At 47.7% G+C, this 19,315-nt stretch overlaps 1 protein-coding gene across 1 annotated transcript in view; it reads left to right on the forward strand.

Moving 5' to 3' along the window:
• The first annotated feature begins 4,418 nt into the window (after window positions 1-4,418).
• Window positions 4,419-19,315, forward strand: part of LOC147457403 (uncharacterized) — a 65,200-nt gene continuing 50,303 nt past the window's right edge. Inside the window, exon 1 of the mRNA XM_086512282.1 lies at window positions 4,419-4,572. Coding sequence (XP_086368408.1) covers window positions 4,519-4,572 — 54 coding nt within the window. The 5' untranslated portion in view covers window positions 4,419-4,518. The remainder of the gene's footprint in view (window positions 4,573-19,315) is intronic.

Raw genomic sequence — 19,315 nt, forward strand, 5'->3', positions numbered from 1 at the left:
AGAGTCGGCAACAATGAAAAATGTAGCGGATTTTAGAGAAAATGTGAATTTCCTCTCATTGGCAAGCGAGGAATGGTTCCCTTGGCAAACGAAGCAAGTGAAAGAGGAGCGCCTGAAAGCAGGAGGTCTCTTGCATCCATTGGAGATTCTGAATGGTAAATGTGAAAGTATCCCTATGGACTTCATTGTGGGTTTACCAACCATTGCACGAGGTCATGACTCGGTATGGGTGATAGTAGATCGGTTGACTAAACTTTGCAAATTTATTCCAACCAAGTCCACAATTAAAACTCCCGAGTTAGCTAAGTTATTTTCTAACAATCTATATAGGCTACACTGGTTGGCCAACAATGTTGTGAGTGATCGTGATCCCAAGTTTAACAATGATTTCTAGAGGGGTGTGTTTAAATGATTGGATACACAACTCAATGTTAGTGCTGCAGATCATCCAGAAACAGATGGTTAGATTGAACGTGTTAATCAAGTGCTAAAGGATATACAAAGAGCATAAGTTAGTGAAAAGCAATGAGATTGGATAGATTATCTCTCTATTCTAGAGTTTTCTTACAATAGTGCTAAGCATGTGATGACTGGTTTTAGTCCTTTCATGTTTTTGTATGGTTTTCAGCCTAGGTCACCGGTTAGGGTGGGGTTCGCAACTGAGAAACTTCAACAAGGCAAGGATTTTCTCCAAGACCACATGGACATGTTGAAACTTGCTGGTCAAAATGTTCGACAAGCACAAGATAGATACAAAATTTAACTGGTGAGAAACGTTGACAAGTTACCTTCACAGAAGGGGACAACATATTTTTACGTGTGCCAGAGCATTCAGAAAGTGAAGACTGGTCCAACACCTAAGTTATCTCTGAGATATTGTGGGCATTTCAAGATACTCAAGCGAGTTGGAGGTATGGCCTACAAACTCTCGTTACTTGTGCACTCTTGTATTCATATGGTATTTCATGTAAATCGTTTATGTAAATGCTTGCATAGGGACGACAATGTCATTGACCATTAGATTTTGGTTGATTTAATTGAACCTCCAACCGGACCGAATGAACTTGAGTGCATTCTTGACTCTCTGGATCTTTATACGCGTTATCATGTGCATCAACAAGCATTAGTCAAGTGGAAAGACAGACTTGATGAAGGTGCCACCTTGGAAAACATTAGTGTTCTTAAGAAGAAATTTCCCACTTTTGTTTTCGAGGACGAAAATGCTTCTCCAAGGGGGGAGTAATGTCAGACCAAGGGCCAGTCTGAATTGAACTCAGGGGTTGCCTATATAAGGGCAAGAGGCTGGGAGGTGAGGGAGGTTCCACACGCCTTGGTCTCACAAAGTGCCCTCCGCTGTACTTCACTTTTCTAGAGGCGACTCGCCCTTCCTGCTAGCAACCAGTTGGTGGTTGTGAATGACGGACGTCGCTTGTCTAGCCTTTCATCCCACAAGATCGGGTGCGTCCTTCTCCGTTATCGTAATATAAAGCAGTAGGATTTTTGCCTCACCTACGATGCCTCCCATGACACCCTCACCTTCGAGGGGTCTACAAGAGTTATTGTAGGGAGCAAACATTGCTAAAGTTGAGATTGAGAAGGGCAAGGGAGGGCGGCATGATCACTAGGGACAACAAAAGGGGGGGGGGGGGTGTTTTGAGAGAGGTTATCGAGTGAGTACAAGTCAAACAATGAGCAACAATGGACGTTCATGACCACAATAATGGATGTTTGCACTACACGGACTACTTGCTACCAAGATTTGCAATTCTTCCTCAGATCATCATGCTTTTGTAGGAGAACTACTTGTACTTCTCAATCCTAGTAGGGTGGCTAGGACTAGTACTCTTGCATCATCAGGACTCACCTTGAAATGAGAGAGAGAGAGAGAGAGAGAGAGAGAGAGAGAGAGAGAGAGAGAGAGAGAGAGAGAGAGAGAACTAGGGCACTCATAGTAGTTCGTGCAGGTTTCAACTCCCAGTGAGTTGTACCTATCATGATGACTCAGAGGTGCACCATTTAAGGAACTAATCATGTGCAAAAGTGAAATTTTTGTTTCTCTCAAAAAACACAGGCTAAAAATGAAATCCCTATTTTTAGTTAGCATATAAAAGGGTGCTCAACACTATAGCTCATGCCCTTTGGGCATGCGACACACACACACACACACACACACACACGCATGCACACACATACACAGATTTCAGCTTATCTTACTTCTTACTTACTAAAGGATGGTGAACTTCCTAAAAATAATAGACCTTTATTCATTTGACACGTGCCAGCAAAGCCCCCCCCCCCCCCCCCCCCCCGGTGTCCCCCTCTCTGGCACTATTTGACGCCTCCTTTCTTGGAGGGGATGTACAATCCTAGATCATTGTTAATTTTGGCCGTTCAATCTGTTTGGAGGAAAGTATATGGGTTGGGTAGGATTTGACCTCACAACCTCCCATCCCAAGGCCATTGCTATACCACTACGCTATTGCACACATTTTGAAAAGCATGACGGATAGTAGATTGTGTAGTTTTTGCCCGTCACGATCTTAGTTCACACCAAGTTCACTTCGACTTTACAACGAGTTCACACCACAATAATTTAGTGCACATTTTTTGCAGAGTTCCACATCTAGTTTACATTCAAGCTCACCGCAAGTTCACATTTGTCCGAGTTGACACCTAGTATACATCAAGCTTACATTCGGGATCAACTTGTGATCTTCGTCGACAAGCGACAAAGATTCTTAGTCGTAGATTCCCTCTAAAATTGAGGTGTCAATTAGTGAACCCCCCCCCCCCCCCCCCCCCCCCCCCCCCCCCAAAACGCTAAGTAACACGGGGTCTTCAATGAAGCCTTGGCCATGGAATCCATGGTGGCGAACTGTAGGCGAGAATCACGAGATGTGTGACACTGTTCGATCGGTGAAAAGTAAACAAGGTGTAGGGAATGGTCCTTGAGTGACCATTCCCTGTAATACTACGATCGCATGGTGACCCGCGGAGGCGGGGAGCCATTGGCAGGAGCAGTATTGCAGGGAATGGTCACTCAGGGACCATTCCCGGCCTTCACAGTCGGGAGGAGGGGGGCCAGGCTTGGACGTGGAAGCATGAGTTCTTGTTGCTGAGTTGGCTCGCTCTGATTGCAGTAGGGTACACACGGTTCCAGCTGCTGATGTGGCACACGTTGGTGGAAATTCTGATCGCTAATCTGCACTGCAGTCATTGGACAAGGTGCTCACTTTTCTGCCTGCTCATGTGGAGTGCATCCCAGGGTTGCAGTGCTGCATTTTGTAGCAGAACGTCCAGTAGATGGACGGCCCAGATGTGTAGCCCCACGACTCCCGATTGTGAAGGACAAGGGAAGGTGGGCGTCTGAGTTTAGTTATAAAGGTTAGGCTTGCCACCCATGTCACATGATGCATGTGGGCGAGGTGGTTAGGCCATCAGCCTTGCAAATGCGAGGTGCCAGGTTCAATTCACGTGGTTGCAGGGCAGGTGCCCGTTTTTGTTGGGCTGTCCATCCGCTTGAGATTCTTGTGGGGGCTAACAACCATTGATCCCACCACCCAGGGTCTTTAAGACCCGTGTTACGTGTTACTTCCATCCGCCTTGAGATTCTCACGGGGGCTAACAACCCTTGATCCCACCGCCTAGGGTCTTAAAGGACTCGTGTAACTAAATGCACCCCCCCCCCCCCCCCCCCCCCCCTCATCACTATATCACACGGGCATGGTCAAATGGGATCAATGGTGGAGGAGGAAAAGGTGACGCGCGTCAATTATGGACCGTCAGATCTGAGGTTGCCCCGAATTTACAAATTTGCCCCGAATTTACTAATCGGTCCACATTTACGATATGACATACTCGAATCGCCTATATTTCAACGTACGCATGAGGGCGTAGTGGTTACTGCACATGGCTCGTGGTGGGGAGGTCTAGGGCTCAAGACATGAGGTGCGGATTGATCCGAATTTACCCGGCGCCCCAAATTTACCAAATGTGCATCCGACGGCCCATATCACCTCAGCCATCGATCCCATTTGAGCATGCCCGTGCGAGATAGTGTGGAGGCCCTCCCTCGTTTATAAGTGACACGCGGTCACGTTCATGGGATCTACGACAGGGGTGCGTGATCGGCGTCGCGCGGATTTTAGACCGTCGGATATCTGCAGCAGGGGGGCAGACTTTATGTATGCGCGGACTCGCAACATGGGCACGGATGCGTGTTAGGCAAGTTGGATAGAGCTGAGGAGTGTGGCGGGGGACGTCTGGGGTTCAAGGCGCGCCGGCCGACTGGGAACCCTAATTTTTTGTCCTCCTGGAGCTTTAATTGATGGTGGATCTCTCCAGCGCCGTCGATCCCTCGAGTTGGCCCCGTGTCCTTTATGGATGAGGGAGGCCCTCCCCCCCCCCCCCCCTCTCCCCTCCCTTACTTGTGGCGACTTTAAGTCGTGATGAAGAACACTTCACGCTTACGAGAGTACTTGGAGGTGCCGGACCACCCGCATCAGCCACTATGTTGAAATGCCAAATTCAACTCTGAATTATGCTGTAATCCTCGCATTGCTTCTTTTACCGGTAAGCTCGCCATCTCTCTCTCTCTCTCTCTCTCTCTCTCTCTCTCTCTCGCGCGCGCGCGCGTGTGTGTGTGTGTGTGTGTGTGAGAGAGAGAGAGAGAGAGAGAAGAGAAGAAGAAGAAGAAGAAGAAGAAGAAGAAGAGGACAGTTGGGTTTACTCCGTAGGATCAATCCCAAACCTATCTGTTAAGTCTTGGAACGTAAGACATGTAAAAAAGAGAGAGAGAGCTTGCGAAGTTTGCTTATACACGTAAGAGCTTATTTTGTTTCTTTTGGAGAACTTGTGATGCTTTCATTGCTGTGACGCAGCATTCTCTGCCTCTCTATTCACTTTGTAGACTATTCTCATATGTTGTCTCCGCTTTTTTGTATGTGCACTTTGACGTAGTATCAAAGCTAAGGTTCAGACCCAGAAAAAGGAAATAAACATGCTCAAAACGTTAAATAGATTGACTTGGGGGTGTGTATACATGTATATGAAGGATGAGGAGAATAGAGCTCTAACTCTAATGGAGGTGTGTATACATGTGTACGAAGGATGAGGAGAATGGAGCTCTAACTCTAATGGATGTGAAATGATATGAACAGGGAAGTACAACCATGATATGCAAAAGACCAGTTAGCTCCATCCGATGCAAAATTGTGGGTGTTGAATTGTATGCATAGCCATGGCATTCTTCAAAGTGGGGAGATGTTCTTCTTGATACTCCCAGACTTGGTTCCAAGTTCCACATATATAATTTCTTTCGGATTCACCTACCTTGGGTGATCCATGTACACATGTAGAGACTGGTGGAGAGTTTTGGCAGTTATCCATGGTCCGGTGTTCTCCCTACAGTGAGGGAGATGGAGCCAGCTTGGGAGTCAGTTTTCAGGACAAGTTCCTTACGGTTCTAGTGGTTCTATGTGTAGCAGGGAGGATTGATAGTCTATTTGGTGGCTTTCCATAGCACCTTGTTCTTCTCTTGCAGAGCTTGGGTGCAGGGTCCCTCAATCTTCTCGTATTAGTTGCAATCTCAGTATTGATGTGTATTTCTTTTTGTTGGATGTTTGTTCCCAATTCACTCTTAGAGTGGGGTAATATTATCTCAGGATGTGTCTAGATAGATGAAGATTAATAGCAGTTATTACTCTCAGTTCTAATGAAGTTCCTTCAGATACAGTTTCAGTTCATCATGATATATGGTGGTTAGTGCAGTTCTTTGGTTCTTCGTCATCGGAGAGTTGATTTCTCAGTACCCTTGGTTGTCCGCATCCTTTGGACTTTTTGTAGTAGCTTGAAGGTTCTTGCATGTGATATGTGACAGGAGAGGGGGGTTCCCGACTCTTTCGTCGAGGGTAGAGCATTTGAGAGTTGGGAAAGGATCTGGATACTGATAGGTTATGCCTTTACCCTTAGTTTTGATGCACTCTCTTGGAGAGGTCAGTAGCAGCACCTTCTGCAAATGCTGATTGTTGGACTAGAGCTGGATTCACTTTCACTGGACAACATTCGACTTCTTGGATGTCTTTCTGTCAAAGGTGGCAGTGGAAGATGCAATGAAGACAAGAACTGGCTTGTGATTCGGTGGACATCTCGACTCCAATCTAGAACACCTGCAATGCAAAACACATGAACAAGGCACCCGTGGAGAAGAGAGATTACTAAGGTAGTAAGAGACAAGATATCTGAGAATGAGAGAGAGAAAGAGAGAGAGATCTGGGCTCTCCATGCTGATAACAAGCTGCTCATACAAGTGACCTCTGGCAAATAACTGACATGCCTCACGGCCAGATCCGAGGTACACACAATTGCAATTGCTACTGACATTGCCAATTGCTCTTGTACACGAGGCCACTGACACCATTTCCACATGGATATCACCTCCAACATGCTCTGAGAGCATAGATTTGGTGCACCTCCTCCTTGGTGGATCTAGACCTGGATCTAGATTTTGGATGAGAAACCCTGCCACTGCATGATCACAAGGCTTGTAAGAGGCCACCCTGAGGAGATGATGCACAGTAGAGATGATCTTTGAGCTTTGCACATACTGCCCATGAAAAACGCTAGGATTGATCTATCAAGCAAAAACGCTGGGCTGATCTCAAGCCAAAAAAGTTGGTTGATCGGCAGCAAAGCATAAGCTGCCTTACATCCGCTACAAGCCCCTCTGGGGCACCCAAGGGAGGGCGCTCTGTGTTGTACTGCTGTACTATTGAGGTGACCCCCCCCCGCTCCATATATAGGCCCAAAGGCCGCTGCCCAACCTAGTCCTCTAGCCCCACGACCTTGGAAAAAGGGAGAAAATAGGAGGGCAGCAGATGCCCCTAGGGCTTAGGGGTAAATACTACTAAAATATGACAAGGCTCGGGAAAAATACTCTTAGCCTGCAGGAGCATAGATGGCCATGGAACCAAGAAAAAACCGAAGGCCAAACATGGCTAGACACAACTCGACACGAGAAACATACCTCACATTGGCCGGGCACAGCCACAAAACAACCCTCACTCCCTAACACTTGTGCCTAGGAGAAACTGGGACAGACTAGAGGAAAACAGAGATGTTTGAACTTTTGGGGGTAGCAGTTTGATCGAATGCTACAAAATACTTTTCTAATGCGGAGATTTGTTACAGATATCTTCATCTACGAAACCCTCTCTTTACAATTGTAGATTGCTCACTCAAACTTCCTGGTCCGTTTTCCTTTCCAAGAGCTGAGAGCGAGTGCTAGAGTTTTGGCATCTGTCTGGATTTGTCTAGTCAGTGCCAGTTTCTCCCAGGGACTAGTGTTAGGGAGTGAGTGTTACAAATTGCTGACGTGTCAAAGGCCTGAAGAATGGAGCCAACTTGCAGATGCCGGCTGAGGGGACTAAACCCTAAGAAGAACAAGTAACAGAAGAAGTCCTACCAACTTATGGGGACCCCGTTTGATGGGGCCCCAAGTGACATAGAGGATCAAAATAAAGTAGGACCCACACACACACAGAGAAAGAATTGCGTAGCAGCTGATGATGTGGCAGTTGTACGGAAATTCCGAAAATTGTGCTGACATGGCAGATTGTACGGATTTCTATGTTTTGCGCTGATGCTGTACGGAATTCTGTGATTTACGTTGGCAGCTTTTTGGCATTGCTTGTGGACCAGAAGCTTTTGAGTTTGAAGGCTTTTCATGTAAATTGCTTTTCACAGGCCAAGGGCCTTTAAATATGTGCTAAGGGCTCGTTCTCTGGCATGCTCATGGAGAAGGTGCAGAGTCTAGAGTACCGGTTTGTACTGTGTTGATGCAATATAAAGAAATACTAAAAGGGGTGCCAAGGTTTGGGGCCAATACTCTCTGGGGTGGAATTTCGCCACTCCGTGTTGTGTGTCGTCTCTCTCTCTCTCTCTCTCTCAGTTTAGTTGTTATTGAAGTGCTAAAAGCATGTCCAGTCTGTTCTTTCCTATTAGCACGTGGTTCCTGTCTTGTGAGAGTGAGGGTTGTTTTGTGGCTGTGCCCGGCTAGTGCGAGGTTGTTTTTGCATGTTGGGATCTTGCAACCATGTTTATCTCAAGGTTTTGGCTTAATTTCCTGGCCATGTAGGTTCTTGCCGCCCTAGGTCTTTTTCCCCAGTTGTTTCCCTGCCTTCGTAGGCCCTCTTTCTGGGAGTTCTCCCTATGTCGGGGTTTTTTTCCTTAGTCGTAGGGTGCCTTGTGTTGGGTCTGGCCAATAGCACATCGTATTCCATGAGAGAAGTGGGTGTCCATGTATCTGGGTCTCGTCACAAAAGCGTCCTCCGTAAGCTGGAGAAGATGCTTTCTGTAGAAAGCCTTCTTCGTGCCTAGCTCGTGTGCTGGCTGTATCCATGTCCTCCTGGTGTCTAGCTGAGTCAGGTCCTAGTGGATGAGCCTGGTGATCTCGGACTGTGTGAAGAGTCAGAGAGGGTGCATCCAATGAGTATTGGAAGGGGGGCAGTTTGTCTATGTTGAACCCATGCGCCTGAAACCATGATGTCATCTCCCCATACCAGCATGCTGTATTTCCCTGAATGGCTAACTATGGAGAGGACTCAAGTGCAAGGCGGCATATTTGTTTCTGGGAAGTTCCCATATGCGGTGTATGAAGGAAACATATCTGGTGAGCGCCTCAACCACTAGTGGGCGGGCAGCTAGCTTTGCTCGTGTAAGGGCACGTGGTATTGAAGCCTTGGCTCTAATGAGCCGTGAGATCATAGAGACTAGTGGCTTCTCCATGTCCCTGCATCCATCAGTGCGACCTGTCCTCCCATGATGGTCCAATGAAAGTCCCAAAATCTCAGCTCCATAGAGCAATGCAGAAGCCACCAGGGTGTCAGAGCCAGAGCTTCGTCTGAGGCTCCTGAAACCGAACATGTGAACACATCCTCTCCAATCTACCCAATGCTGCATAGGCTCTGGTCAATCTAGTCTCTGCTGCTCTTCTCAATGAAAATGCTGGTCCACTAAAACCCACTCCAAGGTAGGTGTAAGCATCTATATACTCCATTGTCTCCTGGCCGTATGTGAATGCGGGCGTTGACCTCCTGATCCACTGTGGGGTGGTATTAAATTCCATGACCTTGGTTTTACCAAGGTTGACAGACAAACCACTTTCATGGGCAAAGCTATGCAAAGCATCCAAGTGACGTTGCATCCCCTCTGGAGAGTCGGAGATCAACACAATATCATCAACATATAACAATAGTGGGATCCATGTTCCTGCTAGTTGTGCACCTCTATCACCATCTCTCTCAATGTAGTCAGAGACCTCATCCACATACATACCAAACAGAGTAGGAGAGAGCGGGCAACCTTGCTTCAACGCAATAGTGGAGTGAACGATTGTAGATAGGCCCTCTGAGGGCGTACATGCCCCACTACTAACCTGTACAGTGCCATGATCCCCCAAATGAGCTCTGTGGGTACTCCCATCTCCTGTAATCTGCGCATCAATCTAGCTCTGGGTACTGTGTCAAATGCTTTGCGGAAGTCCACAAAGTTGCAATAGATCCGTCTCCCATGTGATCTGCCCTCCTCAATGATAGCTCTGAGTGTCAAGATATGGTCAAGAGTAGAAAAACCTCTCCTGAATCCTGCCTGCCCGCTGCGCGTATCCCTTCCCTCTCTGCCCATCTACTCATCAGTTGCTCAAGAATTGATGCGTATAACCGTGCCAATGTGTGTCCGATCATGATAGTGCGATAATTCCCAGGCTCCATAGGGTCTCTTGACTTGAAGATAGGTACAATGGTAGATAGGCTCCAAGTATCAAGCAAGCCCTCACACATGGCACGGTTAAACGTAACTGCTAGGAGCTCTGCTAGTAGATCTCTAGCATGCATGAAGTGCTCAGCCACTAAGCCATCATGATCATATGCTCTCCCAAACCTCATCCTGTCAATGGCCTTCTTCACCATCTCAGCGGTGAAAAAAGCACGTGTGTGGGGGCATGGATCGGGGGGCTCTGGAAGGGACGACTGTCCAGGAACTGTGTACAGAGATGACGCGTACTGGCCCCAGGCCTCTGTAGAGGTAATGGCGGGGGGGGGGGAGTGCTCATGAAAGAGCTGCCATGCCTCACGTGAGTCCTGACTCAAGAATAGCTGGTATAGATCCTGCTCTAGGCAAGCCAAAAATGCCCTCTTCTTCCGCTGCACTAGGCATCAGAAATCAATTTGAGACTGTTTGTGAGTGATGTCCCCCAAAAGCACCTCCCTCTGAAGTCTATCTTTGGTCTCTCGGCATTCCTCATCATACGAGCTGTTCTGGGGCATGCTCCTAGAAGGACGTCTTTGCTCAGGCTGTGTGTGTGGGTATGCCTCTGCTGCTGCATCATGTAACGTTTGTGTCAGTATAGTAGTAAGCTCCTCCAAAGTTCGCCTTGGCTCTTCTGTACACAAGCGTCTGTAGATCCCATCTATGTATACAGAGTCCGTCTCCCGCGTGAAGGTGTAGCGAGTAGGAGCTACTGCCCGTGGCTTGTGTGCTTCACTAAACTCGAAAGAGATGGTCAACGACACAAGAGTATGGTCCATTGCCACACCAACAGGTCTGGGTCCAACCGTGAGGTTCTGGATACTAGAGATGAGACTCGGCTGTGCCATGACATAATCCACTGTGCTAGCTCCATGTCTGTGTGGAAAGCATATAAAACCCCCCGCAGCGGGAAATCTCTGTAGGCCATTCAAGATGACCAATCCATGTGCAGTCCCCATGTCTATCAAGTGTCGTCCATACTCAATATGCTCCCCATCCTGTGATAGTCTGGATATGCCCGTCTCTACAACATCCAGCTCTCTCAACATCTCTTCTGAAGTATCATAAAAAACTGTCTGATGATGAGCAATTCTAGCATTGAAATCCCCTAGAATGATGATGTCACCATCTCTAGAGAACTCCGAGATGTCATCATATAAAATAGAAAAGGGGGATTGTCCTTTGGGTGGTGCATACGCTGACGTACTTGGGGGAAAGTAGCAAATAGCAATGTAAAGATATCTGCCTGTCTCTGCTCTCAATCTTACCCACATGTACCTAGCTTGCTCATCCCTGTGAGCTATATGTATCAATGGCTGCAACTCCTCCCTGAGCCCCGCCCTTTGTGCTCTGATTGTGTCTCCTGTCTACATCCGGTCTCCCATCTGTATCCACTAATGTGAGGCATAGACTGCCCAGGGGCCTGATGTGTCTTAGAGTAGAAGATGATATCTCCCCCACTAAAACTTTCCTCAAAAGCACCCACATCTAAACGCATAGATCCATAACAATTCCAGGAAGCAACTTTGAGTGTGGTCCCATAGGTCTCACACCGTCATGTGGAGCGTGGCTCCAATATCACCACTCTTCCATCTCGGTAAAAAGCAATCTTACCTTTTTCCCTTGCCGCTCTAATCTCTGGCATTACCTCGTGCATATGAGCTATCTGTGAGAGGGTAAGGTCGTCCCAGAGGAAGATGCCCGTTTTCTTAAGAGTTAGTCTCTTCTTCAAAAAGTCCTTTGCTTCCATGGAGGGAAAACGAAGGATGAGTGCCCTTTCTTTCGAGGTTTCCCCTGCTCCCATTTTTCCTGTTGCCCACGCTCCATGCTCTTGAGTGCATCGGCTCATGAACCCCCATCAAAGCCATGAGTTCTTTTACCTCTTCGTCCACATTATTTTTGTCTTTAAGACCGCAAATCCTCACATGTAGAGAGCGCACACGCCTTCTTTGCTCCTCTTCAAGTGTTAGGTTAATGATGGTGGGTGTGGACGTAGTTGTTTCCTTGCTTTTCCCTTTCTTGGCAACCTCAATCCACTTCTCGGCCTCATTTGCCTTCTGCTGAGTCTTTGTAATAACTTCCACCCAAGAGGTCGTCATTTCTTTGTGTTGCTCTTCCCCCTCTTTGATGGCTTGCACTTGCTCATTGATCGTGTTTAGCTTTTTCTATTACTGAAGGTTGCAATCCTCCCTCTTCAAGTGTATTTTGTGATAGTGCCTCTGCGAGCTCCCTCTTGAGTGACAATCTCTTCGTCTTGGGCCGTCACACGATCTCCCAGTGTAGCTATCTTACTTTCTTGGGCCAATACGCGTTCATCGAGCATTTTTATTGTGCCCAATAAGTTGCGGTTGATCTTGTTAATTGTTTCGGTCATTTCTTCTTTGCACTTTTGAATTGCATCCTCTAAAGGGTCAAGCTTGTCATTCTGTTTCCGCATGCTTGGTCGCTACAAAAAACGAGAGCGGAATTTGCGATGGTAGTAGGAGACGGCCCTACATGCCCCACACTATGCATACATGTTCTCCCCACTTTATGCATACATGGCATGCATTTTTGCCTTCCTGCAATTTCTGCAAATCAAACAAATTCCCGTTTTTTGCAACTACCAATTTTGCAATTTCTATAAGTTCTGCAAATTCTAAAGATTCTTAAATTTATGATTTTTTGAATTTTGCTTGCAATTATTGTTTTCTTGCAGGGCTTAGAAAGCCGTTTGAAAATTGTTTGGAAATTAGGTTGTGTAGAAACCTGCACCTGGGGGGGGGGATGCTGGGCAATGGGGATGCACGCGGAAATGCTGGCGGTGATGGGACGCACGCGAAAATGGGGTTTTGGGGGGGGGGGGGTGGGTGCGCTGCAGGTTATACGAGGGGTGGGCTGCGCGAGGAGTGAGTGAGCAGGGCAAGACGCGAGCAGGGGGGTGTAGAGTAGAGCTCGCGAGCAACGCAAGGCAGCAGCGAGCGGAGCGGGGTGCAGGGCAGGGCGAGCATTGGGGTGCAGAGCAAAGAGAGAGAGAGAGAGAGAGAGAGAGAGAGAGAGAGAGAGAGAGAGAGAGAGAGAGAGAGAGAGAGAGAGTCGCCACGGCACAACAGAGTTTCGCACCTAGAAGCACTAGCCCCAAAGAATGGCGCCCCTTTTGGTATTTCTTTATTATTGATCACTGCAAAGTACAACTCCTGAGGGTCCTCTGCTCTCAGACTCTGCGTCCAGATGCTTTGTAGAGTGAGAGGCCCAAGGGCTCTTTTAAATTTTCATGGGATGCATAAAAGCAGAGCCCTGAAAAGCTTTAGTTCTAGAAGCACATTAACCCAAAAGCATCCGCTCTCAAAAGCTAGCATTGAAGACTCCAAAAGCTGTTAGCGTAATTTGCGGAAATCCGTACAGCTTGCTACGTAGCATGTCAGCACATTTTACGAAACTCTCTCCGAGAGTCCAAGCTTTTGTCTTTTAGGGTTTTGGGCCCCACAGCCGGTGCTTCATAAGTTCTTTCAGTTGGTCGGTTTAGTCTCTCTTGTCCACTTGGCCATTTCTCTTCCAGTTGGGCATGCCACGTCAATGACAACGCCCGCATGGGGAGACCCATGCCACTTTGCCTAGCGTTTTCTGCTGGCAGCCCATCGTTTCTATTTTTTGGCATCCTAGCATTTATCCAGCAGCTTAGAAGTGTGTTGTGGTAGTCTTGGGCAGCTTGGGAGTGGAGAGACCTACATGTCGTCTAGATGGCAGCCACGTTTGTAGCCTTGAGGCATGTCCCTCTCTTTCTCTCTTTCTTCTCTTGATGCTAAGAGGAGGATTGGTCTTGGACTCATTGCCCATGTGGAGACTGAGCGAGTAGTCTCGTATGTAGGAGCAGTTGGTAGTGTGAGTAGCAGTCGCAGTTGTGTGTACCTCAGGTCTATACATTGGGGCATGTCAGATCTATGCTGGACCACCCTTACTCACTGGTATGCAATTGTTATCATCATGGAGAGCCTTTCCTAGATCTCTCTCTCTCTCTCTCTCTCTCTCTCTCTCTCTCTCACACACACACACACACACACACACACACACACACACACACACACACACACACACACACACATTCTCAGATTTCCTTTTTTCTTTCTACCTCAGTGATCTCTCCTCCACAAGTGCCTCTCCTCCACAAGTGCCTTGTTCATGTATGTGGGTATTGCAGGTGTTCTTGATCGGACTCTAGGTGTCCACCGGATCATAGGCCTCATTGCATCTTCCGCTGCCTCCTTTGACAAGATGAGAGAGAGAGAGAGAAATGAAATGAAATGCTATATTAACGTCTTCAAAAGGCCAGAATGACCTATGAGACCAAACTGATACAAAAGTGGTGAATCTGTTACAATGTCTGGGTACCTTAGTACTAAAGTACTAAGTGTGAAAAGCGTGGAAGTGTGAAAATAAATGTGAAAAAACTAAATACAAAGTATTAAATAAACTTCTTGGGAGCATTCTGGGTGTCTGCTAGAATGCTTCTAATCCTTTGTTGTAGTCTCCTCCGGTGAAGTGTGCTTCTGCATCTCGGTCGTGGTCGTCTCGATTTCCTAAGCTCAATCGCCTTGTCAATGAGGGTGCCTTGTGGGTACTCCTTTGTGTTGGCTGCTGGCCTCTTGCTTCTCCTTCCACTCCTGCTTCTCTCGATCCGAAGAAATCTGTGATCTGCCTCTGAGGCTGTAGCGCTCTTTGTCTTCTCATTAGATTATCCCTGTGCCGATGTAGTTCCAGTAGGTACAAGCCTAAGCATCTTTGATCTTGGTATTTCATGACTCTATCTAGAGGTCCAAAGCCTTCTTTAAATAGGCAATGGAAACGCCCACGTATCTCATAGTATACGGTGCAATGGCATATGTAGTGTAATTCTGGCATATGGCACTGTGGATATATTACTAGTACAGGAGCATAAGATTGCCACTCCCTATGGCAATCTCATGCTCTTCGGCGCCCACACTTTTTGGGAGCCTGCTCTAGGCATTCATGGACAAAGTTGCGGTGTATGCATTTCAGTGGGGCCACGTTACTTGGCCTCAGTTCAGCAGCATGGCACCCTTGTCGCTGGTAGAGCAATCTATGTGTCTCTTCGGATTCAGGACTTTATCATTGGTTTTATGTTAGTCTACGCACCCACTACTCCTCGGGAGAGGGCTACTTTTTGGGCCTCTTTGGCTACTGTTCTACCTGCTGTAGACTCTTGGGTTGTAGGAGGCGACTTCAACAATGTCGAAAGCGACTCTGATTGGCGATCCATCACTCCTCCTGTTCTACCATCCATCTCTCCCGATGAGCAGTCAGATTGGGATCGATTTCTTCTAGCTATTCAAGGTGTTGATGCATGGCACATACCCTCTTTTGGTCATCACCCTGCTACACTTCATTACTCGTGGGGGTTTCAGAGACAGCAGGGGAGATTATTAGAGCGACTTGATCGTTTTTACATTGGCCCTTGGGCAACAGCTCTAGGTGGATTTACTACTATTTGGAGAGGGACCAGCCTCTCAGATCACTTACCCATCTCATTGTTTAGATTCCTCTGCACAGAGACGGGGCTGCCGCATCCCTGACTGTGTTCTCACCACTGAAGTTTTGCAGCAACAGATTCGTGACTCATGGTCCACGGGTGCTTCTTATTGTGGTCCCCCAAGAGAGTTCCTTGCTCATTGCATTACTCAGTCTAGTATTTACTGCCGCTATCAGACTGCTATTATTCATCGACAGTTGAGAGTATGTGAGTCTGATCTTCACATTCCTCTTGGTTCCACACAGCGCTTGCTTGAGGAGTGGCCTCAGGATGCTTATCTCGCTGCTAGACAGACAGAGCTCACAGAGGAAATTCGTCGCGTACAGGAGGCTAGGTCTGAGTTCACTCATCATGCTTCAGTATCTATTTGGATAGCTAAAGCTGATCGAATGAATAAAGCCTTCTTCGCTGCGCATAAAGAGCGCCCTCCTGGCACCACCCTTCGGACTTTGTGCGATGCTCAGGGGACACTCCATATGCATCCTGATGTTATTCTCGATATGTTTGCAGATTATTTTGAGGCATTGTTCACTACTGATGTATGCACTACTGAGGTTTTACTGGCCCGTGAGCAGATCTGGCATCACACTCGACGCCGTTGTACAGAAACTATGGCCGAGATCTTGTTGGCACCCTTCACACTTGCAGAGCTTCATGCTGCTATCGAGAGTCTAGATCCATCCTCCTGCCCAGGAGAGGATGGCCTCACTAGAGCTTTCTTTTTGACTTATTGGGATGTATTGCATATACCACTGCTTCGCGGTTGTCAGGACATCTTTGCATCAGGATATATGCATCCGGATCTTTGCTCAGGTCTCATATCTCTTATTCCGAAAGGGGGTGACACAACTCAGCTCTGCCAGTGGAGACCTATTACCCTACTCCCTTCGGTCTATAAGATATTAGCGTTACTGCTCAGTCATCGCTTGCGACCGTTCTTACCAGATATTATTCATACTTCTCAGATAGGCTTTGTCATGGATCGATGCATACTGGATAATATCTTCACTTTTTATGAGGCAGTAGAGTGGGCCAGATCATCTTCTGAACCTCTCGCTTTTTTCATTCTTGACTTTGAGAAAGCATACGACCGTGTTGAGTGGGACTTTCTCGAAGGATCATTAGCCAGGATGGGTTTCCCCTCGCGATGGATCGTAGGCATTTCCGCTCTTTTCAGAACTGCCAGCAGTGCTATTACTATTGGTGGTCGTGTCAGTCGTAGTTTTGAGCTCTCTCGATCTGTCCGACAGGGATGTCCTTTAGCAGCATATCTGTATCTGTTTGTTGGAGAGACTATGTCAGATTTTCTTCGTGCTCAGAGTCATGCATTTCGTGGCTTGACCATGCCAGTACCTTCAGCTCCGGACCTTATCGATCAGGAGTTCGCTAACGACACTATGCTGATGTTGCACTATTTGCTACCAGCTCTTGATGCCATGCGGGAGGCCTTGACGGTTTTTTGCATTGCCAGTGGTGCACGTATTAACTGGCATAAATCCTATGGGTTACTAGTTGGCAGTGATGACATACCTACTTGGGGGGTAGCTGATGGTTTTACATGGTTGCAGCTGGGTCAGACATACAGATACCTGGGCTTTCAGGTTGGACTTGATGTTTCCTCACAGCAGCAGTTTGCACCCGTTCTACAGTCTATTCGCAGGAAACTCTGTCATTGGTCTTCACGTCATCTGTCGTTGGTTGGCCGTGCATTGGTCGTCAACCAGGTCATTCTAGCTACAGTATGGTATACGGCCTCTTGTTGGATGCTACATTCAAGAGTGATAGCTCAGCTCCGCAGACTAGTGCGGAACTTTTTATGGAGTGGCACAGATGGGACTACTGATACTCGTGCTCGGGTTCGCTGGTCCACGATTATTCGAACTCGGTCAGAGGGCGGCCTTGGCATTATTGATCCAGAATTACAGAGTCGCGCCCTTCTTACCAAGCTTATTGTTCGGGGTCTTTTTCCCGGCCAAGAACCTTGGAAGATGCTTTTTCAGGCCGCTATTTGCACAGCAACTCCACGCCTCGGCACTAGAGATGGTCATACTTGGCGTACAGGGTATCGTTTTCTCTTTACGGATGCCCCCTTGTCCACCAGCACTCTCTCACCCTTCATCCGATCACTCCTTCAGATTTGGGTTTCCATGCGACGAGCTCTCATACGCTCACCTCCCTCATGTCGTGAGGAGATTGAGCGCCAGCCTCTCATTTGGAATGATGCAGTTCTTGATTCTTCGGTTAACCCACCACGTCAGCTTGGAGAGAGGACTCACATTGATTGGGCTGCTTGGGACACTGGCCCTGCTGCCTTTATGCGGTTGTTTCATGAGACGCGTATGTTGGATGCAGATTTTGTAGCAGAACATTATGGCATTGGTCGCGGGGTGACAGACAGACTTCTTGAGATTGACTCCGCCATTCCTTCCCAGTGGGACGCAGTCATGCGAGGCACGGTTCAGATGCCTCCACATAGTGGCTGGGAAGGTCTCTTTGCTCAGAGCACTCTCTTATTAGTTCGTTTAGACACCATGCTGTTCACAGTTGATTCAGACTCCTCTCAGGGGATTCATGCTAGATTGACATTTGCTCCCACCTCTCCGCACCTTGTCTACACCGGCGCTCGATGGGAGGCCATACGAGTAGTTGGCTCTCGCGGAAAGCGTCGTTGTGTTGACCCCCGTTTCGCATCCGTTGATGCCGCCCTTTGGAGGCTTTGGGTGTGGGAGGGTCGTGCCTTATCTCAGCTTTATTGGGACCCAGGAGGTGGCATTGGCCTCACTCTAACTCCACCGGTGCACATGTATCATTTTTTGAGTACACTGTCAGAATTGGAAGATAAGCATTGATGAGACAACACCCAGAGCAGCCCACTTGTATGCGTTTCTGGTTACATTCAGGTCTCTCCCATGCCTATCTACAACAGTTTTGGTTAGCCATCTGGGATTTACATGCGGCTCGTCGTATTTCTTTTTTCATATGGATGATTGCACATGCAGGACTTCCAGTAGGGACTTGGCTAGCTACTATGGGTCATGATCCGTTATGCACTCGATGTCCTTCGCGACTACATGAGTCACCAGCCCACTGTCTTTGGTCATGCTCCTCTTCTCATACAGTGTGGCTACCAGTTTGCTTTTTACTTAGCAGAGCAGGTGTTCAGGATGGATTTCTCACTTGGGGCTCTGTCTCATGGTTGATGCCGATGCCCGGACTGCATCTTTTCTATGAGGGCTCAGACACAGATCTAGCTCTTATGCTTACCTTGACTGGTTATCGGCGAGGAACTTTGGCTATGTTACCACAGATCGCATGGCAGGGGGATCCTCAGACACGTGATGAAGTTTTTTCAGTCATCACTAGCATTACACTATGGAATATTTGGAGAGCTCGTTGTCTTCACATTCTCAGTGCGGCTCCACAGCTCCTTCAGGATATCCTTACTGCCATTTGGCTGGACATCATTCACACCCTGATTCGGAAGTGGGATTCTTCCTCAGGTACATCTAGAGCAGCCGAGGCTCGACGATTTGCCTTTCTTCGGCGTTGGGCCCGAGCTCCACTCTTTTTCACACTTACAGGTGGTCAGATTATATGGCATTATGCCCCCCCTCAGTGGTTTCTACTCCACTCATCACACAGACCACCATGAGATTGTACTAGCCGAGTTGTCAACTTGTCACTATAGTGGCTCTCACCCTTACATTCAGCTTGTACACCCCACGTGACAGGCTATTTTGGCATCCGTTGGGGATCATATTGTACTCAGTAATATACAGCTCTGATTTTTCCAAAAAAGAGAGAGAGAGAGAGAGAGAGAGAGAGAGAGAGAGAGAGAGAGAGAGAGAGAGAGAGAGAGAGAGAGAGAGAGAGAGAGAGAGAGAGAGAGAGAGAGAGAGAATGTTATATTATTTCTTCGAAAGGCCTAAGTGATGTATGAGACCAAACCGTTACAAATTGGTAAATTTGATACCATGTCTGGGT

Source organism: Adiantum capillus-veneris, chromosome 5 (assembly GCF_014529385.1).
Source record: "Adiantum capillus-veneris isolate H3 chromosome 5, ASM1452938v2, whole genome shotgun sequence".
NCBI classification, from domain to species: domain Eukaryota; kingdom Viridiplantae; phylum Streptophyta; class Polypodiopsida; order Polypodiales; family Pteridaceae; genus Adiantum; species Adiantum capillus-veneris.